Source organism: Cinclus cinclus, chromosome 21, assembly GCF_963662255.1.
Source record: "Cinclus cinclus chromosome 21, bCinCin1.1, whole genome shotgun sequence".
NCBI lineage: Eukaryota > Metazoa > Chordata > Aves > Passeriformes > Cinclidae > Cinclus > Cinclus cinclus.
Window position 1 is genome coordinate 9,644,405 of NC_085066.1, and position 27,862 is coordinate 9,672,266.

At 49.9% G+C, this 27,862-nt stretch overlaps 1 protein-coding gene across 1 annotated transcript; it reads left to right on the forward strand.

The window, feature by feature from the left end:
* The first annotated feature begins 1,828 nt into the window (after window positions 1–1,828).
* Window positions 1,829–11,359, forward strand: ASB1 (ankyrin repeat and SOCS box containing 1). Its single transcript, XM_062506714.1, has 5 exons — window positions 1,829–1,863; window positions 1,965–2,111; window positions 4,291–4,593; window positions 8,068–8,453; window positions 9,902–11,359. The coding sequence occupies exons 1-5, from the start codon at window positions 1,829–1,831 to the stop codon at window positions 10,033–10,035; spliced, it is 1,005 nt and encodes a 334-aa protein (XP_062362698.1). The 3' UTR covers window positions 10,036–11,359.
* Window positions 11,360–27,862: the final 16,503 nt, after the last annotated feature.

Here is a 27,862-nt window from a genome sequence, read left to right on the forward strand (position 1 = left end):
CGTTTCCTAGGTCTTCACCAAATGGAGAACTGTTTGCAAATTTCCACTTCCTCACTGCAGCCACTTAGAATGATATAAACTGGCAGAATTTAGTGCATTTCCCCATGGGATTTCTCTGCAATACCTATGGATTTCCAGAGCTGGAGGCTGAGTCTGCACAGTCACTCCCTCTCATCACCACTGTACAAGAACTCGTCGGGACAATTTGGAATGGGCTGCTTTGCACATGCATTTAAGGAAAAGCCAAAATAAAAAAAAAGAGAGAGAAGAAAAGCCTGGTTCAGGAGATAAACTGCTGGAAAGTCTAATGGGATATGGTGTGTAAGAACTTTCTGCCTTTGTTGCAGCAAGAACTGCAGGAACCTTGAACTATGAGCAACTCCAGCTTTGTCTGTCCTGTTTATCCATTGCTTTATTCCCCTCCTAGGGCTCTGCTTTTCCCACATGGATATATTGCAAATAAACAGTGCTGCACCCTCTGCTCCCCTTTCTCACCTGTCTACACTTCCCCTGCAGGAGAAGAGAAGAATTAGCTCCAAATATAAAAAAAAAAAAAAAATAAACACCAAAAAACCAAAAACCCCATGGACCAACATGGTTTTTCCTCTGAAAAACCCCATTGCTCCACTGGTGCTGGAGGAGCTCAAGAAATATATTCTCATTAAATGTCTAAGGGATACAGCAGAGAACTGGGACATGTATGGCTGCTTCCCTGCCCTGTTCCTGGGAGTGGACATGGAATGGGGCACACAGAGCCTCTGGATGAAACTGTAAATTGGGGTTAGAAACCAAGCAAGGAATTCCTGGCCCTGGGTGTGCCTCATCCAGTGGCATAAGGGCTGCAGGCAGGGGAAGGTGGGAGCACCAGTGGATCTGAAATTCCTATCAATCCCATCCCTTTCCAGCAGGCAAAGGGAATGGGTTGGATTTGCAGACTGTGCCTCTTTCCTGCATGTTCCTCAAGCCCCAGTTACAAGTTACAGGAAACCGTGTTTGCAGCCAGAGCCAGGAGGGATATCCTGCCACAGAGCAGCAGGAGCGGGGAGGGATGGATGGGCGGATGGATGACCAACATTCCTTACTGCCACTGGAGACTCAAAAATGTGCACTCAAGAAGCTGAGGGTGTGTTTTTAATGCTTGGAGAGCAATAATGAGGATATAAAGCTATCAAAGGGTGTTGAAAGAAAGGTCACAGAGATGGTCAAGGGAATAGGGAGAACGAAGATGGTGAAGGGATAAGGACCAGCTGAGAGCACTTGGCTTGTTCAGCCTGAAGAAGAGGAGAAGGAGGAGAGAGAAGGAAGAGATCTCAGCATGGCCTGCATCTTCATTCTGTAGGACAGTTCCAATCGCTGCTCGCTGTGACCAGGGACAGCACCCGAGGGAGCGGCTGGAGCTCTGCCAGGGTAGGATCAGGCTGGAGATCAGGAAAAGGTTCTTCCCCCACAGGGTGCTGGGCACTGCCCCGAGGCTGCCAGAGCTCCAGGAGCTCTCAGGGATGCACAGGGTGGATCTGTGCCAAGAGAAGATCCAGGAAGCTGCGCTGCGGGAAAACCGGGACAGAATCAGGAAAATGACCAGAAACGGGGAGAACAGGAGCCCACAAAAGCTGCGGGAAAGTGCCCGGTCCCCACCGAGCTGCGCCAGCCCCGCCGGTGCCCGCAGCGGCAGGAAGGAGCCGCAGCTCCCCGAGAAAAACAAGCGGCCGGGCTGGCGGCGGGGAGAATCCACCTTAACGGGAGCAGGAAGCGAAGCGGGGCCAATCAGGCCGGGAAGGAGGGACCGAGGGAGGCACCGGGGGAGGGCGAGCGGGGCCGGCGGGGCGCGATGGCGGAGGGCGGGGACGGGCCGGCCCCGGGCAGGTACCGTGGGCTGGGGGTCCGGGGTGGCCGTGCCGGGGGTCAGCGGGGTAATCCCCTCGGCTCGGCGCCCCTTTCTCATGCCGCTGTGTGCCTCTCTCCAGCGCAGGTCGCAACCTGAAGGAATGGCTGCGGGAGCAGTTCTGCGACCACCCGCTGGAGCGCTGCGAGGACACCCGGCTGCACGACGCGGCCTTCGTGGGGGACTTGCCCACCCTGCGCAGCCTGCTGCAGGACGAGAGCTTCCAGAGGTGGGCATACAGCCCTGCCGGCACGGCCCCGCCGCCTGCCTGCTCCCCGTGCAGCGCTCCGGCTGCCCCGCGTCCCACCCGCGTCCCGCCCGCGTCCCACCCGTGTTCCACGGACTGTGCTCAGCGTCCTGTGCCACCCCTGCCATGGGCAGGGACACCTGCTACTCTCCCAGGTGCTCCAAGCCTTAGCCAGCCTGGCCTGGGACATTTCCAGGGATGTGAATTTTTATGGAAGGATGCTTCACTTGCCCCCCTCCCAGCTGCACCTTTTGGGGACTCCCATCTCAGCCTTTTCTTTGTCAGAGGTGTCAGGGCGTTCTTCCCACTGTTCCCACAGCCTGGACCTTTTGAGGACTCCCATCCCACCTGATGTTTTTGGGGAGAGGTGTTTCCTGGGATGTTCTTGTTGTCCCCAGAGCTTGCTCCTTTTAGTGACCCCCAATGCATCCCATTTTTCTCATAGCACGGTTTGGGTTGGAAGGGGCTTCAAAGCTCATCTTATCTCACCCGCTATCACGGATGGAGACGCCTTCCACAGTCCCAGTTTGCTCCAAGCCCTGTCTAGCCTGGCCTTGGACAATTCCAGGGATCCAGGGGTTTTTTATGGGAGTGGTGTCAGGGTAGGTGGATGCTCCCCTTTCCCCCACATCATTCCCCTGGTTTCCCAGGAGGCAAATCTCACAGCAGCTCATGAGGCTGTGGCTGCTGTGCCTGAACTCTTTTCAGATCAGGATAGGAATGTTATACCAGGAAAACAGGAGCCTATGGATAATGGGGAAAACATACAAAAGGGATTACAATCAGCTATAAACCTGAAACACCCCACGTTACAAAATCTGCCCAGTGCTAACCCTGTGACAGTGGGGATAGTTAATTAATTTTCCTGCATCATGGAGAAATCTGCTTAGAGTGCTAAATGTTTCCCAGCCTCAAAAAAAGGTGTTACTTCAGCAAAAACTGGGAATGAACCAGCCTTTCTTTCTGCTACCTGGACAGCTGGGGCTCTTGGGACCCTTGGACTGAGATTTTTTGATAGGAAAAAGCAGAGTTTGACAGGAAGCAGAGGGTGGAACCCACAGCTCCATTCCACAGGTGGAGTGAGCAGAGATGTGATGTCTTTGAATTTGGAGGTAGATATGGATCTCAAAGCTCATCTCATTCCACCCCTGCCATGGCCAGGGACACCTTCCATTCAAACAGCTCCAAGCCCCAAAGTCCAACCTGGACTTGGACATTTCCAGGAGTGGGGCAGGCACAGCTTGTCTGGGCTACCAGTTTGGGACATCTCACTTGAAAAAGGGGCAAAAGGAAGAGGGTTGTTTAATTTTTTTTTTTTTTAATGATTTTTGAGGCAGGGTCTGTACAAGTGTGCAGCCTCTGGCACAACTAAAGGCCACCCTGAAGCACTGCTCTGCTTCAACTGTCCAGGGGCAGCATCTGTCAGGTGATTGACAGGAGATTTTTGGGGCTGCTAAAAGTTCCAGAAGTCAGAGAATCATATCCTGAGTGGAATGGCCAGAGCTTTCACCAGGGTGGAAGGGAGGTTTCCCTCTTGAGCTCCAGAGAGATTTCAGAGGGATTCAGGGTGTGGGATACAGCTCACATCCCCATATGACTCAGTTTTGCATGGGGCTGGTTTGCAAACCTGCCTGGGCTTCTGCTGAGGGTGGCTCACATAAGCTGGAGTCCTATTAGGCCTGGGTTTAGGAGGCAAATGGGGCTGCTCAGGTGAAGCATATGGGATAACGGAGTGATGCCGTGGAGGTCCAGCTCCTGAATCAATGTGGGCACCACCATCCTCTTGTCCCTGTGCTGGAAGAGCTCTCCATGGACTCCAAGGAAGCCCTGAAAAGAAAGTTGGGATAAGGCTGAGCTGGCCACTGAGCTGGCTGTCAGTGGTGTTGTTTCCCAGGGAATAGGTGAGAAAAAACAAGGCATCTACAAAATTTTAAAATGATCCAAATAGAACCATGGAGTTGGAAGGGATGCACAAGGATCAAAGTGCAGCCCCTGTCCCTGCACAGACACCCCAACAATCCCCCTGTGCCTCCCTGAGAGCGATGTCCAAATGTTCCTCGGGGTCTTGGCAGCCTCGGGGCTGTGCCCATTCCCTGGGGAACCTGGGCACCTTCCTGGAAGGAATGGGGGCTTCTCTCACTGCGTGTTCCCCCCAATGCAGCCGGATCAACGAGAAGTCCGTGTGGTGCTGCGGGTGGCTGCCCTGCACCCCCCTGCGCATCGCGGCCACCGCCGGCCACGGCCCCTGCGTCGAATTCCTGCTGCGCAAAGGGGCCGAGATCGACCTGGTGGACGTCAAGGGGCAGACTGCCCTCTACGTGGCCGTGGTCAACGGGCACCTGGAGTGTGCCAAGATCCTGCTGGAGGCCGGCGCTGATCCCAACGGCAGCCGGCACCACCGCAGCACCCCGGTGTACCACGCGGCACGGGTGGGGCGCGCCGACATCCTGCGGGAGCTCATCAGGTCAGAGCTGGGGGCTGGCCTCAGGGCTGCCTCTCCCTTCTCCTGCTCCCTCTGCATCCTTCCTTCCTGACCTGCTTGCAGCCTCCACACCTTTTGGACTGGAGAGGAGAGGGTGGAGAGGTGACCAGAGGGACATCCTATTGGATTTCCCGTTGCTTGGCCTTGGCAGCGGGTCTGTTCCCACCTGTTCTGCTCCAGGAGTCTCCAGTTCTGACCCCCCCATCCAGTTAGATGCAAATCTTTCAATCCCATGCCCCTGACTGCAGTTAGGAGGGAGGTGGATTCCTTGAAAAAATCTCCCTGGGTGTTGGGTTTTCCATCAGGAGACTCCCTTGGCAGCACCAGCGGGGCTCAGGGTGTAGCAGGACGCTGTAGGAACTTGAATTGTTCCTTCTGTGGCGTGCCCTGATTATTCCTTCTTTTTAAATTGGAGGGTTTCTGTCCAAGGGGTCGTGCTGGACAACTCTGTGGGCTGTAGATGCCAGATAATAAGGGACCATAATGGGAAAATGTAGGCTGTAGGGAGAAATAGTGAAAAAAGAAAATCAAAGGAATCCCTATGACTACCTCAAATGCTAGAAAATAACAAAAGGGTTTGAATAGGAAAAGATTTAAAATCTTTGGGGATTTTCTTCCTTTTTTGAATTTTCATACAAGTGCAGCTTTGAGGAAGAAGGAAAGATAATTCTCCCGTCCTTGCTCCTTTCCCAACAAGCTGAGACGAGGATGTTCCCATCAGCATGGGCTTGTTGATACAGCATTCAACTCACTGCATTCCCAAAAAGTCTCCCCTGCTCTCTCCACCCAGGCGGGGTGAAATGTAGCAAATGGTATTTCAGCAGCACAGGGAGAGTTGATGCCTTGATTTATGTGTCTGCTCCTTGGGATATCTCACCAGCAATATTAAAAGTAAAATTTTGGACAACTTTCAGGATTAAAAATTAACTGGAGTTTGTCCAATCTCTTTTTATTAGCCAATGTCTCTCCCAGTGCTGCTAAGCTAATACCAAATTGTCAGATTGCCCAAAATTTCAAATATCTCAGAGTAGGGATTTCACAAATCTGTGCAGAGTTACTTAGTGAAAAATGCAGCCTTTATGTTACAGGGATTTTCAAAATGTTGGATCTACAGGATTTAGCAGAGGGAGTGCAATGAGGAAGATGCTTTTCCTGAGGCAGGAGGGAATATTTTGAGAGAACCTGAACCCAGTCAGGTTTGCTGCAGGTATCTAAACATCACCTGGTTTGAAAATCCTATGGTAATGCCATTGGGATCCCTGGCCATTCCTACAAGTGCTGAACCAAGCAAGAGGTGAAATCCCATCCATGAATAGTAAATCCATATGTGGCTATGGAATAGGGATCCATTTTAGTAGGAGGCTGCTGCAAATATTTGGGGTTCTAATGCCAGGGTATAAACGACATTCCTCATAATTTGGGATCATGCTGTGGTAGGACCCACTGCTACCTGCAGTAGGGCTGAGGGTAGCAAGGATTCTTTTGCCAGGCTAAAACTGGGAAAAAGAGAGTTGCCAGATCACCCCCATCCCTCAGGTGCATGCCTGACCCTGCTAAAAGTACAGTTTGGGGGTTTACTTTGAATTGAGGGCTTCCACTGAGAATTTTGATGGGAATAATGGGGGAAGAAAGGACTGAAATGAAGGAAGATCTGCTGTCTGCTCAGGAGGCGGTGGATTTACAACAGCCCTGTGGAAGTCCCACAGCAGCACAAGTAACTCTGTCTAAATGTTCATGTAATCTGATTTTAAGGGGCAAAATACACTTTGTGCCATTTGCAGCTTTTAGAGGAGCCTCTCAGCCCGTGTTCTGGGTGTGCTTAATTTAAATGAGACTCTTCCCATTCTCAGAGCTGGAGGATTTGGTTAAATATTTGCTGGACAGGGAGCAGTCCCTTCTGGTTTCAGTGAGAACTGTGCCTGCTTTGAGGTAGGATTTGTCCCCAGGTATTTTCCTTATCTTTATGAACTCCTCAAAGGAATGCAATGCTGTCTAGGAAAAACCTGGTTCTCTGAGGGCTCAGTTTGCAATGTGGGGAGAGGGACTGGTGGGTGAAGGAACTTTTTCTCACTCTGTGGGTAGAACAGACTGGGCTTTTCGGTTAAAACCAGCTACTCCATAAGGATTGTGTTTTCTTCCTTCTTCTTCCCATCCAAACTGTGTGGGAGGAATGTGGAATTATTGCCCCCACTGCCTGGTGAAATCCCCAGCAGATTCCAGCCCTTGCAGTTCCTTCAGGATCAGAGTTTTGTCACAGATGTTTCACTGTGGAGTGCAGATCCCTGTTTCCATTTCCCTGCTGTTTGGGATCGAGTGCCTGTGTTGCTTTTTTGGCCCATTTTATCCTGGAGGGAAGTTATTTCAGCATCCCTCTTCAGTGGAGTAATCTGGAAACATCCCTGCTCCACAGGCAGCTCGTTAGTATCCAGCATTACGTGGTGCTGGCTCAGGGCTGAGCCCTCCCTGGTGCCAAGACACGAGAGGAGAGAAAATACAACTAAAGGTTCCTGGGTCGAGATAAGGAATGGGAGAGATAAGGAATGGGAGAGATCATTCCCATTAAGTACTATCATGGGCAAAACAGACTCAGCTTGGGGGTATCAGTTTAATTTATTCGTAATAAAATCAGACCAGGGTAATGAGAAGTGGAATGAATCTTATAAAACACTTTTCCCCACCCCTCCTGCCTTCTTCAAGCTCTACCTGTGTTGCCTGGAAAGGCTGACCTGGAACAGAGACTAGGCAGAGCAAAAGGAATTAAATAGGTATTATTGAAAGGATACACCTTGGGCAGTGCAAGAGCCTGGCCAGGGCTACACCCAAATCAAATCCAAGATGGATCCCAGTCACAAGTTTTTACACTTTCATAAGTTTTGATTCATCTACATAGTGGGGTCAATTATCCAACCACAGCCCCAGGCTATGAACTCTCACTCCCCTGGCTTGCTCCCTTTCCCTCGCCATTGTTTCTGCTTTTTGGGTACTGGTTATCCTTGATTCTCTAGCTAGAAAGGAATTGTTGTGTCTAACTACCCTGTGAAGAGAACTTACTAACACCTAACATGAAGTTTCAGAGTTACACACTAAGCAGCAGAGATTCTGCAAAATGTAAAAGCTAAAACCCAAGGCATCACCTGTTCCCCGTCATCCAACATGGAGGAAACTTCTGAAAGAAGCCACCCCTGTACCCTCCCACTACCAAAATCTTGCCATGCAAACCCAGTCCATCAGGAGGGCAAGGATGCCACTGCTCCTCCTCTCTCCAAATCCTGGACTGTTTTGGGCAGGGAAACATCTTTGCTTCTGGGAGATCAGACTGTGCTGGCTCCCTTGTCCTCTCTCAGAAGCGCTGCCAAGCCCAGCTGAGGGTCGGGATGGGCGGGTTCCTCACTCTGCACGTGTCCTTCAGCCTCCTGCCGTGCCATTCCCAACCCTTCCTCCCTCTCCCCGGAGCAGGTACGGCGCAGATGTGGACGTGAACCACCAGCTGGCGAGCCGTGGGTCTGGGCAGGCGCTGCGGCCGCTGACCACGCTGGTGGTGTGTCCCCTGTACATCAGCGCTGCCTACCACAACCTGCCCTGCTTCCGCCTGCTGCTCCAGGCGGGAGCCAACCCGGATTTTAACTGCTGGGGGCCCATCAACGTGCAGGGCTTCTCGCGGGGCTCGCCCGTGTGCGTGCTGGACGCCGTGCTGCGGCACGGCTGCGAGCCCGCCTTCGTGCGCCTCCTCGTTGACTTTGGAGCGGATCTCAACCTCGTCAAGGTGGAGGCCTGGGGAGTTGAGGCCACGGGGAGGGTCAAGGTGAACGCCGAGGCGCTGGAGGTGTTCAAAGAAGCCAGGGGTGAGTGGGTTTGGGTCCCTGGAGATGTGGGAGAGCTCTTTGGAGGGGTTGTTTGGAGGTGAAGGTGCTGCTGAGGTGGTGGGGTGGGTATTGCTGTTCTGGCTTCAAGGACCTTCAGCTGTTAGCTAAAAGGGTCTAACAAGCTCGCAAACAGAGCATTAATGACTTCTCCACTCCCTGCTTTTCCCCTGTTGCATTTAATACCTTCACATGATGTTTTCCCCTCTTGAGTCCTTCAGCAGCCCAGCCTCTGTCTATTGCTCCACCTTTTTCATATCTCCCAGCTCTTTTCCATTGCCTACTCAGGTAGGCAAGGCTTAGGGGCCCTATCCAAGCTGAACTTTGGGGCTGTGAATCACCAGTGGCATCCAGTTGTCCAGAGCCACACAGGTGTGTCCCAGCTGTTCCTGTGCAGCCCTGGGCTCTGGATCCAAGAGGGAGTTTAATGTGGACAGACTGCTGGAGAAAGGAAAGCACAAACAGTGGTCAAAAGGGGCAGGAGGAAGCTCAGATGGAGGTGAAAAAAGGTGGGGAAAAGTGCAACACCTCGGAAACCCACCTGGTGAAGGCCACAGCTTTGCACCGACATGGAAGGGAGGTTTCCCTCTTGAGCTCCAGAGAGATTTCAGAGAGATTCAGGGTGTGGGATACAGCTCACATCCCCATATGACTCAGTTTTTCATGGGGCTGGTTTGCAAACCTGCCTGGGCTTCTGCTGAGGGTGGCTCACATAAGCTGGAGTCCTATTAGGCCTGGGTTTAGGAGGCAAATCGGGCTGCTCAGGTGAAGCATATGGGATAATGGAGTGATGCCGTGGAGGTCCAGCTCCTGAATCAATGTGGGCACCACCATCCTCTTGTCCCTGTGCTGGAAGAGCTCTCCATGGACTCCAAGGAAGCCCTGAAAAGAAAGTTGGGATAAGGCTGAGCTGGCCACTGAGCTGGCTGTCAGTTTCCCAGGGAATAGGTGAGAAAAAACAAGGCATCTACAAAATTTTAAAATGATCCAAATAGAACCATGGAGTTGGAAGGGATGCACAAGGATCAAAGTGCAGCCCCTGTCCCTGCACAGACACCCCAACAATCCCCCTGTGCCTCCCTGAGAGCGATGTCCAAATGTTCCTCGGGGTCTTGGCAGCCTCGGGGCTGTGCCCATTCCCTGGGGAACCTGGGCAGTGCCCAGCACCCTCTGGGGCAGAACCTTTGCCAGAAATCCAGCCTAAACCCCCTCTGCCGCAGCTCCAGCCATTCCCTTGGCAGCGATGCCCCCGTGGTCACCAGCCCAGTCCGGCCCCTAGCTGGCCCTTCCAGCCTGCTCCAAATCCTGGTGCTTTGGCCTCCTCCCAGGGCAGGATCTGTGCACACCTGGCCCTCCTGCCCCCCTTGATGCTGCTGTTCTCCCTTTCTCCTTTAATCCCCAGTAATCCTTCCCTGTGTTTTTCCTTGCAGGCCGAGCCCGGAACCTCTTGTCTCTGTGCCGCATAGCTGTGCGGAGAATCCTTGGCAAATCCCGCCTGCATCTGATCCGTAGCCTCCCAATCCCCGACCCCATTAAACAGTTTTTACTCCACGAACACAGTTAAAGGGCAGCTGGCCGCTTTTGGGGACAGTTTGACTTGGTAAATGAGTGCCCTGATGGAGCCAAAATCCTGCCCCTTTCCCCCCTCATAGAGTGCACATCATTCCCTGCTCCTGTGGATTTTTTTTTTTCCTCCTCCTGATTTGGGGTGCAGTGTTGCCGTGTGTGTTTTATTTCCCTGGGGAGAGGCTGCTGAACGTGTGTGGGTGTTGCTGGAGTAAATACAATATATCCTGTAGCTGTTGGCAAACGTGTAACCTCTGTTACTGATCTGTGTCTCTCACACACACAGGCACACACCGGGGGGCTCTGTGGCATTACTGTGTGGACAAAGTGTCCCTCCTTTACTGGTTATCCCATTACAGCGCATAAACCCAGAAGTTCCTACCTACAGTTTGCTCCATACCTCATGGTAAGACCAGAGAAAACCCACCCAGATCCAGATAACAGGTCTGTTTTGGTTGCATTGTGACAAAGGGAGGAAAAAAGGATTTTTTTTTTTTTTTTTTTGAGGAACTGGGAGATTTTGTGCTTCTATTCACAGCATTGCATCCAGCAGCCTGGGCCCCTTTGATTTCCAGTGCCTCTTCATGCCACAGACTCCCCAAAGAGTCATTCTTCAGGGAGTCAGCAGCCTTTTGTTGGGGTCACAGGGTCAGCCCATGATGTGGCCAGTGCAGAGGAATTGTCAAAACAGCAACTTTAGAAGGATAGAGATGATGGTGCCTCAGGAGCTTGGGAAAAATCTCAAGTGATAATTGGTACTTGCTTTAACTTTACTGATTTAAGTAAAGTCACTGTGTTATGGGGTTTTTTTTGCTTGTTTGTTTTTGTGGTTTTTTGTTGTTGTTGGTTTTTTGGGTTTTTTTGTTTTGTTTTGTTTTTTGGGGGGTTTTTTTGGGGATGATTTCTCTTTGCTAGCTCTTCTTCCTGTGCTCATCCAGTTGGCAAAGACAATTTTCCAGATGTGACCTTAAAGATAAGAGAATCCCAACCTGGTTTGGGTTGGAAGCGACCTTAAAGCCCACCTAGGTCCAAGCCCCTGCCATGAGCAGGGACACCTTCCACTACCCCGGGTTGCTCCAAGCTCTGTCCCTGGACTCTATGGATTTGCCTCAACAGTAGTTCCAAAATGTTCTTTTCCTAGAGACATAAACAAATGCAAAAGCAAACCAAAGCAGAGGCTATTTCCAGACCTTCTCCAGGTGAGGTGCAGTGGATGAGGAGGGGCAGTTCTGCACCGTTCCCTTCCCAGGGCTGCAGCTGGTTTTGGTTTTCCCAGTGCTGGCAGCAAGTTGTGCACTGGCGTTATAGAGGTGTGAACATGCCTGGGAGATGCAAACAGGTTGTAAAGCCTCTTGGCACCTTGGTGGGGGATCCATATGGTTTGCAGGAGCTGACCGTGCTCCTGAGCCCCAGTATGGGGAGGCAGAAAATGAGATGGGCTGTCTGGAGAAAACGCCACGGAAACAGCTTTTGGGGTTGGTTTTTCCCTGAGGATTTTTGTTTTGTAAATGGGACTCCCACTTGGGGTGAAGGTGGTAGGATGGGTGTGGGGAGAGCTGGGAGGAGCCACAAGGATCATCCAGTCCATCTCCTGGCCTTGCACAGACACCTCAACAATCCCATCCTGTGCATCCCCGAGAGTGGTGTTCAAATGCTCCTGGAGTTCTGGCAGCCCTGGGGCTGTAACCATTCCCTGTTCCTGTGCTCAGCCTATGGATGTGGTTCCACCTGGAATGAGCTGTAGTGAGATGCCTCCATGGGAATGCTAGAGGGCCACCCAAGAAATTGAGAGAATCGACTCAACTCAGTGCTTGATGTAAGTCTGGTCTGTAATTAAATCTGAGCCTGCTACAATGTTAATTAGAGATCCCATCCAAAGGATTCCCCTGAGCGTGGATCTCTCCAGGTCTAAGGATAGTTCTCCCAGCCTAGTAGCAACCCAGCCTGAGGTTCATCAGTAGCTTGGAGATGTACAGAATCAAAGCTTTGGAGTGCCTAGATCATCCATCCAACTTCCATCTTCACTGAGGGACTTTGCCTCTGGAAAAAGCCAAACCTTTGGCTTGATGGCCTGGAATGAATCCAACTTGGGGACAACTCACATAAAATTAAGCTGTAGGTGCACAGGATTCTGTTGGAATGAAGTCTCTGTGGAGATTGGTTGCTGCTGATTGGATAGCTTAGCTGAGCTGGTTTAATACACAGAGAATTTGGAATTTTCACTGGAGAGAGTTAAAAATCTTGCAATAGATTCAGGATATTCATAGACTTCATTGTCCTGTCCTGTAGGACCAAACACTACATCCTCTGCCTTATCCTGTCCTTTTGAAGTCCAGATACAATAGTCTTCCAGTATGAAATCCCAATAAGTCATGCATTTCTATCCTTTCACACTATATAAACAGCATTTCTTTTTTCCTTAGCTTGGACTTCACCCTTCCCTCCTATGTACAAAAGCATTCCCTTTTGTAAAGGTGTTTTTTCCCATGTTGTCCATGGGGCATGCTCAAATAATGTGAGTAAAAATTGGTAGTTGTGTGAAGTTGTGGGTGGGAAATTAAACATTCTTGCAGTGTACATCTCATCCATTGAAAAATGCCCATTCCATTTGTGCAGAATGTATAAAGTGTGCATGGCATGGCCTTGATGGAGGCTTGGATAGGACAGGATAAAATTTGGAAAATGCTTGAAGAACCAAACCAGACCTGGAATCAGCCAAGCTGCTCCAAAGCTGTCTTTTTACGTTGGCTTTCTTGTCTTTGTTGCTAGGCGAGGATTTCCAGGGTGGGGAATGCTGGTAGCTGGGATCCAAATGTCATTTCCTGCTCATTTTGCAAAAGGTGGGGGAAAGGCATCTGGTGGGTTGAAGTGGTTTTCTGGTTGGTTTTGGAGGAGTTTTTTTTTGTTTTGTGTTCTTCAGTGCCTGAAGCCAAGTAAAGCCCTTTTTATCTCAAACCAGCCCTTGAGTTATAGTACCTTTTTAGCCCTTCCTCTTCTTCCAGTGAAGAAAACCATGGCAGGACACAACAGAGGGGACAAAATGCCACTTTCAGAAGTGCCCACCAGCACCTGTTGGCTTTTCCCAGTGTCATAATGGTTTGGGACAGCAGCAGGATCAGACCTGAGGGCAGGTGGGAGGTACCTGCAGTGGGCCACGTACAGATAAAGATAAATATTAAACCCAATAGAGATACTCCGGTGCAAAAGCACGGAGAAGGGGAGGATGGCTCAGGATTTGGGAAAGCCTGGATCCTGCCTGCCTCTCCCTGTTCTGTAGCCACTGGAGGGGGCCGGAGAACCGCGGTCCCTGTGTGGGGACCCGATGCCACCTCCTGCCTTGCCCCTCCTGGGCGATTTTCAGGGCATCCTTATTTTTTTCCACCCTCACACCGGGCTGAAAAGGGCTCTTTAAACCTCTCATTTCTGCTCGTCCTCCCTTGGTGGCTCTGGAAATGCAGCTCCTCAGTTTGTCTTGGTATGCAAATAGATGTAATTCCTTAAAATATTTTGATTCATATAACTTAGCTTATTATTATTATTATTATTATTATTATTATTATTATTATTATGTGGCATTTTCACTGGAAATCTCCCTACAAGCTTGAGCAGCAAGAGTTTCTGCTGGTTGCTCTGTTTTTCCTGAGGATTAGCAGGTGTACCTGAGGATTTAGTCCCTGCAGCTGCCTCCAGGCAAGGTCACAGTCCCCTTTTTAGGATTCCTGCTTTTTTCACTAGGGAGGTGTTTGTCTGATGTGGTGCCAGCGTTTCCTCTGAAGGCAAAACCAGAGTTTTTCCTAAATTGGAAGAAAATGATCAAATGGTCTGAAATTATGGTGATGAAAAACAAAGCTGAACAAGCCCTAATCTTAAATTTTAACACTTCCAGCCTTGATATCCTTCTAATTTGGAGTGTATTCCTCCTGCATTCATCTGCCCCCCAGGCCACCCCCAACTGGTGCCCACAAGTCAATGATAACATCTCTGTTCTGCAGCTTGGAACTGAAGATTTATCCTCAGATGGGAGAGATCGGTGTGTCTGAGCTGCCAGTTTGGGGACAATAAATGTGGGACTGTTTAAAGGAATTGCATGTTATTTACCTGTCCCCTCCAGGACAGAGAAGCTGGGATTTCTGGTACCTCCCTCAATGAATTTGCTGTGTGACAGACTCACCTGAGAGCCTGTCCTTGCTTTATATAACAGCATTGCAACACATTCCTTGTTGCTCACGCTCCTTAATCTCACTCTAAGATCTGCAGTAGCGAGGAAAATATTTCTTCTTGTGCTGTTTGATGCCCAAATATTCACTCTGGCCTATGAGAACTAACCAAATCTCTGGCAGTCTCAAAGCATTTCCTCTAGGATCTGTTGTTCCCACTCCCCAGGCACTGCTGGGGAAGCCCCAAGTTACTTAACTCTTTGTTGTTCCACATCAGCTCTTCCAGCCTTGTCTTCCTTCCCAAAGAAGCTCTTTGTGACCCCTGCAAGCTGCAACCATGAAAAAAAAGAAAGAAAAGGGTTAGGGAAGAAAAAGAAGTAAAAGGTTGTGGCTGCCCCATTCCTGGAAGTGTTCCAGGATAGGTTGGACAGAGCTTGGAGCAGCCTGGAATAGTGGAAGTTGTCCCTGCTCATGGCAGGGAATGGAATGGAATGGAATGGAATGGAATGGAATGGAATGGAATGGAATGGAATGGAATGGGCTTTAAGGTCTCTTCCCACCCAAACCTTCTGGGACTTCATGGAGAGGATGGTGCCCTGTGCTCCCTCTCCCCATATCCAGCCCTGCACAATGACAGGAGACAGCAGCTCCCACAGAGCTCATCTCCCACCTGCATCCAGCACTTTTCCCATTCTTCCCTCTGCATCCAGCTCTCCCCCCCCCCCCCGCAACACACGTGCGCTGTTCTGTTTTCCACCTCTTTTCTTTTCACTTGTTTTGTTGGTTCCCATTGTTCGTGCTTGGGAGAGGGCTGCAGTATGCTGTTGTTTACAGGAAAGTGCTCTTTGTTTCCCCGGCGTGGAGCATCTGGTGTTTGTGAGAGGCACGGCGGAGCTTTCCAACAGAAGCTCAGCCAGCCTGAGCGTGCCTGGCCAGGACTCCACGCGTGCCACCATGGCCTTGCTCCTAAAAAGGGTCTAAAAACCCCAAACTGAGACAAGCCAGGCTGGACAGGGCTTGGAGCAGCCTCATGGAAAGTGTCCCTGCTTATGGCAGGGGGTGAAACAGGTTGGGTTTTAAGATCTTTTCCAACCCAGAGCGCTCTGTGGTTCCATGATCCAGCATGGGGAGATAACTAAAGGCAGGGTGGGTAGGATGGAGCAGGACAGTGTCATTGATTTATGGCTCCAGCTGTCCCCCCACAAGGCATCAGGATGATGGACGATCCTTGCATGCTCCCCTCCCCATGGCACAGGCTGTCCATGAGCTCTCCAAACATACCAGGGTGAGGTGATGCTCGCATTCCTGCTGATGGCGCCTTTCCATAATCAGCTGAAAGCTGCTCTGGGAATTGGGAAAGCTGGGCTCCAGCCATGATCTGCTTGGCCAACCCTGCACTTGCCTCTAATTTTAATAATTTGGCGACATCCATTTATTTTAACATTTCGCAAAGCGAGGCCTGTGTTTCCTCAGAGAAAATGAGAGTTGAAGGATGGTAAAATGCCTCCATAAATTGGAAGTTAAATTAAGAAACAGTTTCAAGAGCACTGAGTGCTGTTAGCCCCATGTTGTGGTGTCACTCACAGCGTTGTGAGCCTGTAGTACCCATTGGAGGCACGGGAGATTTAGGAGGCACAGGATCGTTTGGTGGATGTTTTTGATCCTGCTTTTGTTTGCAGTTGGAATATATTAATGGGTTCACCCCTTGTTTCACTTCTCACAAAATGCAGATTTTACAAAAAAATTACTTTTGGGGGGATAATTTCAGCTATTGAGCATTTTGTATCAGCATGGGAGCAGCTTCTGGAAGTTTTATGCCTTTGATGTTATCTTTACACAAGGAGTATTTACAGGCATCTGGAGTGCCAGGACAGAGGGGAATGGCTTCCCACTGCCAGAGGTCAGGGATAGATGGGATAATTGGTAAGGAATTCTTCCCTGTGAGGGTGGGGAGGCCATGAGGTTGCTCAGAGAAGCTGTGGCTGCCTCTGGATCCCTGGAGGTGTCCAAGAACAAGGCTGGACAAGGGTGTCCAAGGCTGGATGGGGCTTGGAGCACCCTGGGCTAGTGGAAGGTGCCCATGGCACCTAGACATTCACCTACAGGTCCATCTTACTGAGCTGGAAAGGAATTTGGCTTAATAATAAATAGATTGTTAGACTGTTGTCTGAAGGTGTTCAAGGCTTTACCTTCATCAAAGCAACCAATAAAACCTATAAATACCATTAGGCAAGCAGAAATTTCCAGTTGTCCTAAGTTCCATTTAGTATCAGGTTCTTTATTTAGCAACCTCTGTTAGTGCGAACTTTCTCCAAGCTGAAGCATTATGGAATCCCAGAGGGATTTGGGCTGGAAGGGCCCAAATCAAGCCCATCTTGCCCAACCCCTTGCTGTGGGTCATCACTCAAGCATCATGCAAAGAGCTGGGGGATCTGACAATTGAGAACTATTTTTTAACCCAGCAGCCTGAGACAGTGTCTGGTCCCTCTTGCTGGGAGTTGTTCTTGCTGGGTGTTCAGTGAACTTTGGACTGGATCCATAAACTTTCAGCTCAGTGATAACCCGGGATGTTTCATGCACCGTGGACCATGAAGGATGCGGAGATGTCAGCAGAAGTTGTTGTGCCAATGCAAACAAAGCCAGGAAGTTTTACTGTTCCTATTGCTGGGAACCTTGTTCCTCTTCCCTCTGTGGATGTGTCAGTGCATCAAGAGGGGCCAAAAAGTGCAGGTAAATATAAATCCCATATTTGTGTGCTATTCAAAGACAAAAAATGGGAGAAATAGAGATTATTTTTGCATTCTGACTTCTGTAACTCTGAGCTTTGTGCTGCTGTGAACAGCTGCAAGTTCATTCTTGCTTCCCACAAGAGAGCATTCACAATACCACAGAGTCATGGTGAAAATGCATCATGTCCACTCTGAACCAGCACAGAATTCACTGGGAAGCCTTGGCTGGACTTCCACTTTGGTTCCCAGCTATGGTGTCCATCCAGCTAAAGGAAAACTTCTTCCCCAGAGGGTGCTGTGGCACAACCCAGGACCCCTGGGGAATGTCAACATCCCCAAGGCTGACAGGCCCAGGGTGCATTTGGACAATGATCCCAGGGATGCACAGGGATTGTTGGGGTGTCTGTGCAGGGCCAGGAGCTGGACTTGGTGATCCTTGTGTGTCCCATCCAGCTCTGGAGATTCCATGGCTCTTTTCTCTGCCATGGAAAGCACCCAGCTTTGAAGTGCCCGATCTGGTTAGCAGGGGTCAGATGTTTGAACATAACTGAGAATATTACATGGGCTGATTAAATCAAGGCATCTGGCATGGATGTCCTCCTGCAGATAGGTTTCCATGGAAAACAGTTCCCATGTCATGAATGTCACTCGAGGATTAGATTGCAAATCAGATGGATCCTGTGTGCTTCCTGAGACCACCTCCCTTTAAAATCAGGTGTGGGCTCCCAGGGGGAGCTGGTTCCACAGCCCATGGTGCTGCTCAAGGGCCAGACCCACAGCTCCCTCCTCCTGATGGGATTCCGGATGTCCCTGTGCAGGTGACTCCATCAGTGCATCAGCATTTCTTCTTCCCAGTGTCTGGAGCTGCCTCTTGGCCTCCTCTGCATCCAGCAGCCACACGGGGGATGGAGCAATGAGCTCTCCGGCTTGACATGACTCGGCTCCCATGGGAACATCCAAGCCCAGCACAGCCAACCCATTTTCTCCTTGAATTCAGGGTTTTTCCATCCCATCTCTGTGCCCAGACTCGCTGAGTCCAAGCTGGTTGCCGTGGACAAGTGCCATGTCTGGTGGCTGTGATTCACCACCGGCGTGCGGGAAGTCCAACCCAGCGATTCATTTCCCTGCAGCTGCCGAGCACTGACGTTGGTTTAGCCCCACTGGGGACAGGGAGAGAGGATTTTTCACCAAATGGCCCCAAATGCTGAAGTCCCCTCGTGTTTCAGCTCTTACTCACCCTCTCCTAACAGCAGAAGTAGCCGCTCAAAGGACGGGTCAGAGCCTTCTCTCATGCAAGGTGATGTCGCCTGCTGGAGAAGCAAAACCAGTTTGTACCAGAAGATTTTAATTGGTTCAGGGCTTCCAAAGCCCAGTGAGAAACTGGAGTTGAGCAAACTTTGTTTTGCTGTCTGAGGCAGTGCTACACCTTTCACTCTGGATTTTTGCCCGTCTGCTTGCCTGCAAAGTTGACAAGGAGTTGTGGATTGTGGGCATATCAAGTTCTGAGTGGTCGGACACAGCAGGCGCCCAAGCAGTGCTGAGAGCTCCGTGCTGCACCGCGTAACTAGGGCACAGAAGGGCCCTGGGCTTTTTGGGTCTCCAGGCAGATGAGGGACGGGCAGAACTTGATTTTGGGGTATGTTGCGGCTCATGGGAGTTGCGTCAGGCTGCAATTCAGCAGGAGCTGGTCTCTTGCTGGTGCTGCCAAGATCCAGGAGTTAATTCTTATTCCATGAGAAGGCCAGAGCTTGCATCCAGCCAGTTCCCTGGGGTGCAGGGAAAGAAACGCTCTGAGAAATAAACACAGACACAAACAAACACCAGACTTGGCGCACAGCTTCGCAGGCAATGGGAATATCTTTTAGATTCCTGCCGAGGTAATTGGCCTGCAAGAAAACTTCCCTGCTCTGCCCTTTGGCTCCCGGGGAGGCTCTGCTTGCCAAAATGCTTTGTGATCCCTTGAGCTGTGCCTGGGCTGAACTCTGTTCTTCTGCCCAGCCCAGCCTAGCCCAGCCCAGCACTCTCCTGCACGCTCGCTGTGTTCCTGGTCTCACCTATTCCCAGGGATGTGCGCTGAGCCTCCTTCCCAGGAGCCCCACCCTCTTCTTGTGCATTTTATTCCAGTTCTTGGTGCTCCTCACAAAAAGGCTTCCCCAAATCTCCATTTTTTCTGTTGAGGTTATCCTTTCTGTGAGGTCTTTCCCATGTTGCTGGGGTAGGATCTGATCCCACCTGGTTCTTTTCTCCTGCGCCTTTGTTTGCATCACTCCGTGTCTTCCTGGAAATCCAAGCCCATATCCCTGATCTTACCTGCACTGAATAACACACCAGAGCCTGGATGCTTCCTCCCACCCCTGCAAGGTAAACATGCCAGTGTTTTCCAGGCTTTCAGAATTCATGGGAATGTGAAAAATCCCACACCTGACAAACCCCGTCTTTCTGAGCTGCTGCGTTTCCTCCCTACCCACCTTCCTTTGAGTTCCTTCAGCTTTGCAACTGGTTTTGGAGTTCTGAAATGCTGCCAAAATTTCTCCTGGATCAGGAGGGAGAGGAACTTTGCTCCATAGCTCCCAAACTGCAGGATGGGAGCAGGTGGAGCTCAGCATGGGAGCATGTGGTGGGCTGGGTGCTATCAATGAAGCTCATTTCAAAATCCCATTTCCAGTATAAATGGAAGCTTGAGCAAGAAAAATGGATTTTTAAGTGGGAATAAAAAGCATTGAGCTGTGCAGAGTCTAATAAATACTCACTTTGGGAAACCAATGGCTGGTTTGCAGTTTAGGCTGGAGATGCTTTTAAAAAAAATCCATCATTCACCCACAGTGAAAGGCAGAATAATTCTCAGGGATTCTCCTTCAGTCCTTCAGGCAGGGACAGTTTTCCTCAGGATCCTCTCTGCATCCCTGAAGCTTGACTTTGCTTCATGCCAAGCAGGGAAAGTGACACCCTATGGTTTTTGTATCACAAATGGAAAATCCATACTGTTTTGGAATAAACAGTGCTGGCCATTAGAGAGTCTATTTGGTTACCATTTGGTTACAACTGCATAAGGAACAGCTCCAGTGGAAAAAAAAAAAAAAAAAGAGGCTGCAGTAACAGTCAATCATCACTTTTTTTTTTTCCCTGCCTGGAGAACTTGGAATTTTATAGCCTATGAGCCACAAATTAGAATTGCAGACAACAGATAAAGCTTGGCTATAAATCCAGCTAATGCCAGTGCCTGTTGGCAGCTGAAAGATGGAGTTTGTTAAAGTGCCCCATCAAAATGGGCCTGAACGGGATCTTTCCCACCAGCCAGGATCACCAGGTGGGTCTGGATCCCTTTGGAAGAACAGACCATCCCTGGTGTGGCAGGCAAGTCCTGTCTCTTGGGTAGGGACAAAAGAGGAAGCTGCTGCTCCTGTGGTCAGCACCTGCCATGCCAGGAGGCTCCTTCAGCCTTTCCCCCAACACCATCCTTTTCCATCCTTCCTCAGGAAAGAGGATTTCGTGGCCATGACTCCAGAAAATGAATCCCTGTACATGTTTGTCCTTCCTCACAGGAAATTGTCCCTTCTTTCTGGCCTGTGGCTGCACTCCCAGCTCTCCCTCATGCCACGCTGCGGGAGCAGGACACAGCCTTCTCCAAGCGTTTCATCCGCAGGGGCCAGGATGAGGTCTCTGGATGGAAAAATGCTTCAGACATCCCAGACTGGAGTGAATTGCTCAAAGATGTTGCCACTTTAGGGCTGGTGAGCTGGGCTGCCAAGTCTCCCAGTGCTGCTCCAGAAGGATCTGGGACCGCTGGCACATCTGCCTGGAGTAACCCAGGGCAGCTCCATGCACAGCGCTCCCATCTTCAGGAAGGAACCCAGAAAGTCTCATCTTGGATGTTTCAGTGCCCACCCGTGGTGTTTGTTCATGGCTAGGGCTGCTTCCAACAGGAAACAGGAACAGCCTCAGGCAGTGGCTGCTCTTCCAGGAGCCAAGAAAGGGCAGGAATGGCTGTGCCACCATTCGGGATGTCTGGGATGTTACATCTGAGACCTTGTGAGGTCCCAGTCTGAGTCAGTGCATGGCCATGCTCTGAGGAGCAGAGAGAATTGGGTTTTTCCATTCCTACTTAGGCACTTTTGGAGGCCCTTAAATGTCGGAGGTGTCAGGGGAATATGTGTTCCTAAATCACTGCTGGACATTGGGAAGATCTGTCACCTCCCAGGCCATCAGGACAATTGTCTGATCTGGTTGTTTTGTTGTTGACTGTGGAGGGAGGCTTTGGACAAGGGCCTGGAGTGACAAGACACAGGGAATGACTTCCCACTGCCAGAGGGCAGGGATGGATGGGATATTGGGAAGGAATTGTTCCCTGGGAGGGTGGGCAGGACCTGGCACAGGGTGCCCAGAGAAGCTGTGGCTGCCCCTGGATCCCTGGAAGTGTCCCAGGCCAGGTTGGACACTGGGGCTTGGAGCAGCCTGGGACAGGGGAAGGTGTCCCTGCCCATGGCAGGGGTGGGACTGGATGGGCTTTAAGGTCCCTTCCATCCCAAACCACTCTGGGATTCTGTGTTTGGTGTGTGCAGTCCTGCTGGTTTGTCCTGCAGCATCTTTGCCCAGCTGGGGAGCCTGCAGAATAATTTTCCTCAGATATTCACAGACAGGAGACAAGGATGCCAGGGAGCATAAGGGGAAGCTTGAGTCCTCACATCCTGCCTTGGGTTTGTCAAGTCACCAGTTCTGTTGCTCACCAGCACTCCTGGACTCCTGAGATCACTTTCAGATCAAAGGTAGAACTTCCAAGGGGCACAGAGCCATTTCAGAGCAGCCCAGAATCATTCTTAAATCTATTTACTTACAAAAAAATGAGAAAGAATTGGGCTTTTTTTTCCCTTGTTTTCCATGCCAGCATCATTGATGGAGTATGGTGTACAAAAAAATGTATTACCTAAACTTCCAGGATATATTTTAATTTTTTTATTAGAATACTTCCTGGACAGAACCCAGGGTTTGAAAGACAGATTTAGAAACAAAATCAACACAGGGCCCACAGTGATAAGACCGGTTTTGCTGGTTGATTTGGGAACTAATGCACCGCATGCCAATTATGACACATTTCTTCCTTTTTATTTTTTTTTTTATTCCCATTAACCATCACCATTAGCATTTGGACTCAAACAAGCAAACAAATAAGTCCATTTAAATCCTGGATTTTTTTCTGTCCCTCCAACCATGAATAATTAGAAAATAATCACCAAAATCTGGTTTCATTCGGTGAACGTTTCCAGGTTTTGTTTTCTTTTTCAATAATCCTGGGTTCTAGCAGTCCCACCAGCCCCTTGCTTTTATTTTTTGGGAGGTAATTTCAGCTGGTCACATTCCCTGATGCTTGGCACAGCACGGTCAGGGAGCATGTGAGCTTCTTTTAATGTATTTCATCTTGACAGGGAACCTTTTCCCTGCCTTCCCTCATGGCCTGAGCACGCAACTTTTCCAAGAACGCGGCCCCAAACTCCAGCCCTGCTTCAAAAGTGGCAACATCTGCTGGCAAAGCAAGCTTGCTCCCACTTAAAATGCTGGCAGGACCTAACAGGGCCTTAAAAAATTCCTTTAATTGGGCTAATTGCATGTGGTTGAAGCCATGTTGAAGCTCAGCTCCGAGTTCAGCGCTTGGTTTATGTGGTTTGGGTTTAACGTGAGTTCAGGAAAAACCCACCCCGCTTACTTGGTTTCCTTTTCCTTACCCCCCAGATTTGTCTTTGTGCTTCAGTTTCACCCCAAAGGGAAGGCAAAATTTGCTTTGTTTCGAGCTCAAATAGGGAAAAAACCCTGAATTTCATCTTGTTTTCACTCAGTGGGATAAACCTCCTTGGATTTTTTAATTGATGTCCTGTGTAGCAGCACTTGATGTGCAGTGCGAGCCTGTGGAGGGCAATGAACGCTGGCAGAGCAGGCAGGAATATCAAATTCAAGCAAATGAAGGAATTTTCACCCAGTTGCAATGTGCTGCCTTTATATGGAGGCAGGAGCCTGCCTTGTGTCAGACCTCAGGTGCCCAGAATGAAGGTTTTCTTTGTTTCATTATCAGAAAACCCAGTGGTGCCTTAAGATACCATTGTGCTCGATCCAGGGAAGATGGGAGGGGGTCCCCACACAGGCTGTGTTATTTCATTGCTGAAAGCACTCCCCTGCCCGTGGGAAGCCTGGTGGGAATAGCATCACTTGGCCCGTGCTTCTTTGGCAAGGACGTTGATTTTCCCATCAATCCCTTTAAAATGATTTTAGGATTTTCCCCAAGATGCTGCTTGCTAATTTTGTGTAAGGACAAACACACAGGGAGGAGAAAAGGTGGAGGTTTGGGGGAAGGGCAGGTGGGGAGTTCTGGGGGACTGAGAGAGGGATGTTGGTTGGGAAAATTGCACAGTCTCAGGGTTGAAGGAGGAGAGACAGAGTGCCAGAGGAGACAGAGGAGAAGGAATATTTTTCAGGCTCAGGAATACTTACTGCTTCTTCCAGACTCTTTTTCCTGTTTCTTTCCATTGTCCCTTCCTCTTTATTCCTTGCTGGGACCTTAGGTCTTCACTTGGTTCCTGGGACTCCAAAAGGGAATCCTTGGCTGGTCCCAAATGGGGGAGGCTTGTTCAGGAGAGCCTTTCTGCTCTAACATGGATATCCCACTCTAGAGGCTCCCAGATACCAGCTTTTCAGGGAGTAAAAATTGTATTTTAATCCCTCTAAGATGCTGGGGATCTCCCTGTGTTGTACAAGGTCTCCTCTTGCTTCCTCGCTGGAACATTGGTATCTCTCTTGGTTCCTGGGGCTCCGATGGTGAGCCCTTGGCTGATCCCAAATGTGGGAGGTGTGATCCAGTCAAGAGATCCCTTGTGTTCAAACATGGATATCCCAGCACAGGAGGCTGCCAGATACCAACTTTTGAGGGAGGAAAATTGCATTTTAAGCCTTCTGAGGTGTTAGGGATCTCCCTGTGTCCTATCAGGCACATGGAAGAGGGAAAGGAAGCATTTGTGGGACAAAACATACCCAGGTATATATTTCAAGGTGCTTTCCTTAATTCCCAACCTCTGGCTACCCAAGTCTTTATTTTCCATGGATTTACCTCATGAACAGTGTTGTGAGAAGGTGCTCCTGGAAAGAGAGGAAGGGTGACTTAAATGATGATTGAAGCCTTGCAGCCAATGTGGGAACAAGGCCAGTGTCTGGAAGGAAAAACATTATTAATAATTATTAGGAAGAAGGTGGCCAAAGTCAGAAGCATGTTCTGAACTCCTCCAAAAATAGTACAAAAAAGAGATGCCAAACCCGACAAGTGAAATAAAGATTTGAGGGCAGAGCACTGTGCTGAGGAGGGAAATGAAAAGGGCAAGAGGAGTCTCAGACAGTGACACTGTGGCCTCATGAGCTGAGCTGCTTTCTGGGCTCAGGAGGACCAGAAGGTGATTCTGGCCTTCAGGAAGATGAGCAGCCAGTGTGAGATGTTTGTTCTGAGATGGCAGCCCCAGCCCTGGCTGCCAGAGGTGACAAATGGGGGGACAAACCCTTCACTCCCATGGACCGATGGCTTCTTCTCTCCTGCTGTTGCTGCCCTGGAGTGAGCTGGGGGCATCTGGGGTGCTCTGCTTGCTTTTTCAGCTTTAGAAAGGATGAAGACTTCTGGCACAGGCATTAAGTGCATATGCATCCCTAGTATCTGCTTTAAAACTTACAATAAACCCTACTGATCGATGCTGGTGCCCCGGGCAGCTGCGGTGCCGAATTCTCAGCTCCCATTTCTCCTCCTTCTAGAGCATTTCGAATTCCTCAGCTGTGCTCTGTGTAATCCCTGGCTCTGGGAGGGAAGGAAGGCAGCGCCCTGACCACACACAGGCTCCGGGCTGCCCTGGAGAGCCCCAAGAGCTTCCCAGCCACCAGCACCGACCCCTCGGAGCAGCTGGGGGCAGGGACAGCTGTCCAAACAGAGGGACGCCTATGCAGGGAAGGCCAGGGCAACCAGAGACATCCCTGGCTCCAGAGGTGGCTCCCTGAACCTGCCCTTCTCCTTTGATCTTCACCCGAGCCGCCTGTGCTGCTCCGCTTCACCCCGTGTTTGTTTCCTCCCTCTTCTCTCCCGAGATGATCCAGAGCTCTGTTCCTCCTCGGAATTACTGGGGCTGGCAAAGGCATCTGAGCTGTATCTTTCTTCCAGGCACTCATCATTCCCTAAGAGGCTCTTCTTTTCCCCATCCCCATGGGCACCAAACTAGGAGGGAGAGCCACTACTTTCCCCATATTTTCCTGCATTTTCCTATCTTTTCCAACATTTTCACTTCTTTTCCTGCATTTCCTCACAATTTTCTGCCTTTTTCTGCAATTATTTTCCTGTATTTTTGCCTGTTTCCAGCTTTATTTTGTCACCTATGGTTTACTCTTCCCTATAGGAGTAATTGTGTCACAAGAATCCCTCCTTTGTCTGGGTACTCCCATTTTCCATTGAAAAAGCAGTTCACTCACATGATAAAATGTTTTTTTGGTTTTTGTTTTGTTTTTTTGTTTGTTTGTTTGTTTGTTTGTTTCTTTAAGAAAAGAAAGAGTCAGAGGCTCTTTCTTGCCTTTAATCAGACATCCCAGATCAGGGTACACCTCATACATTTGTTCATCCCATTTATACATTTTTTTCTGGTTTAGATCTATTTAAAGTAAGACACAGTGTGGACATCCATCTTATTATCCAACAACAGGTGAAATAAAACAAACCCCCCATGCTCCCTGGGAGGGAGATTGGGTAATCATGGGATTCTTCAGGCTGGAAAAGACCTCCAAGGTCACCAAATCCAATCTGTTGACATTGACATAATTTCTTTTGCATTCCCCCCCCTTTTCTCACACATTCATTCAGCATAAAACTGATGTATTGCTGAAATCTCCCTTGGATTTGACACCTGGAATCTCCTTCCCTTGGATTTTGGGACAACCAAGCCCAACAAGTTTTCCAGTGCTTCTCTAGGCATGGAGAGCAACCCAGCATGGAACATGGAATGAATGGGTTCCTCAGATTTTTAATGAGAATCCTCCACTCTTTGGTCAAGGTTTGGTATGCTCTGCTCCCCTTTAGTGCTGAGAGAGGGAGGCTGTGGGAGCCTGGGGTGGGGATAGAGGGAGGAGAGGACAGTGGGGGTACAGTCCAGGTTTTGATGTGCTGATGGAGCTGAGGGATTTCTCTACCCTCCTCTCTTTTTCTCTCCTTTCATCTAGCATTTCTGTCTGCTACACATGTTCCCCTTTACACCACGCCAGAACTCTGACAGAAGGGAAGGGCAGGAGAGGGATGGGGTGGGGGAGGGAAAAGAAAAGATCTCTGTAAACTTTCTGTTCTGGAGAGAAAACAGGACTTTATCAAAATATTAGCAGAGCACCAGCTGGTGCTGATTAGCAAAACCCTGGGTGAGAGTTTTCCATTTACCTTGTGCTGTTTTTCTTTCTCTGAGCTGCACATGCTCTTTCCCAAAGTGTGAAGGTTTTGGCCACCGAGGTTCATCCAGCTTGGGCGCTGTTTCATTTTTCAAAAATGCAGAGTCCCCCCAAGCTGCACTCAGAAACTGCAATGTCCATTCCAAGGCCTGGCTGGCCTAGGGGACCAAGTCCTATCCCTACAGGCTGGTTGGATAATGAGGGTTGAAGGGTCACAATGACTAAAAATGTCCTCACACAACTAAAAGCATTGTACAGATGCTCATTATCCAAACATCATGGCTGGGTGATTTTCCCCATGCCCAGTTTGCAAAGGTGCCAGTGGCAGGCTGGACCTGATTCCCAAAGCACTTGAGGGCTCTGGACACCACCACTATCACCTTTTTTGCAGGAGATGCTGCTGCTGCATCCTGGACTCCAGCCCGGTGCCGGGCTTTTGCAGAGGTGAGGAAAGTCTTGCTCATTCATAAATACGTGTTTTAAGGGATATTATTCCCAAATATTAAAGTAGAACCAGCTTTTAGGAGCAGGGGATAAAGATTTGGCTGGGAAGCCCTGAGCTGGAGGACCAATAACTTGGGAATTGCTCTGAAGTGTTTGATCTGTCTCGGGCCAGCAAACGCTGAGCCAGCGCCTGCCGTTAAGTGGAAGTTATTTTCTGCATCCACCAGAGTCCCATAAAACCATTTCCTCTGGGATCCACAGGGACAGCCAGGGCTGCTTTTTTGGTATTTTTTTTCTCTCCCAACAATATCAATATATAAGTGCTGAGGGAAGGAGCACGTGCTGTATGACAGATTTAGGAGTAGCCTTAGGGCTCCATCACCTCTCTCCAAGCAGCTTTCCCAGAGTGCTGGAATTGCCTCCTATTCATCGGGAGGGAAGGCTGGTTTGGGGATTAACAGGCAGAGCTGGTCCTACTGGAGTCTGGGTCCTACACCCACCTCTGCTGCAGGCTCCTGTGTCAGCTCCAGGGAACGAGGTAGTCCTGAAAGGTGGGGGAAAGGGGTTTTTCCTGAGCTGTGGGGGAGCAAAGTCCCCATCCACGCAGTATTGGATCCTCACACGTGATTCTGGGAAACCTTCAGCCGCATTTTGAAGCACAACTGCACCTACTCAACAGTCTTTGTTTCCTCTGGAGTTCCCAAGCCTGTTTGGAGCATATTCAACCCCAAAACATGCAGGATGGGTTGTGCCACTATCTTTCAGTTAATAATCCTGCAGGTCAGGAGTACATAGAATCATAAAATAATGGAATGGTTTGGGTTGGTAGAGAGAGTTGAAGCTCATCACATCCCACCCCTGCCATGGCAGGGACACCTCCCACTGTCCCAGGCTGCTCCCAGCCCCGGTGTCCAACCTGGCCTGGGGCACTTCCAGGGATCCAGGGGCAGCCACAGCTTCTCTGGGTACCCTGTGCCAGGGCCTGCCCATCCTCCCAGGGAACAATTCCTTCCCAAGATCCCATCTAACTCTGCCCTGTGGCAGTGGGAAGCCACTT

Excerpts from the sequence above, each read along its gene's own strand:
- ASB1 (XM_062506714.1), top strand. The coding sequence starts at position 1,829 with ATGGCGGAGGGCGGGGACGGGCCGGCCCCGGGCAG. Across the intron at positions 1,864-1,964 it reads GACGGGCCGGCCCCGGGCAG|CGCAGGTCGCAACCTGAAGG; the intron begins GTACCGTGGGCT and ends GCCTCTCTCCAG. Across the intron at positions 8,454-9,901 it reads GGTGTTCAAAGAAGCCAGGG|GCCGAGCCCGGAACCTCTTG; the intron begins GTGAGTGGGTTT and ends TTTTCCTTGCAG.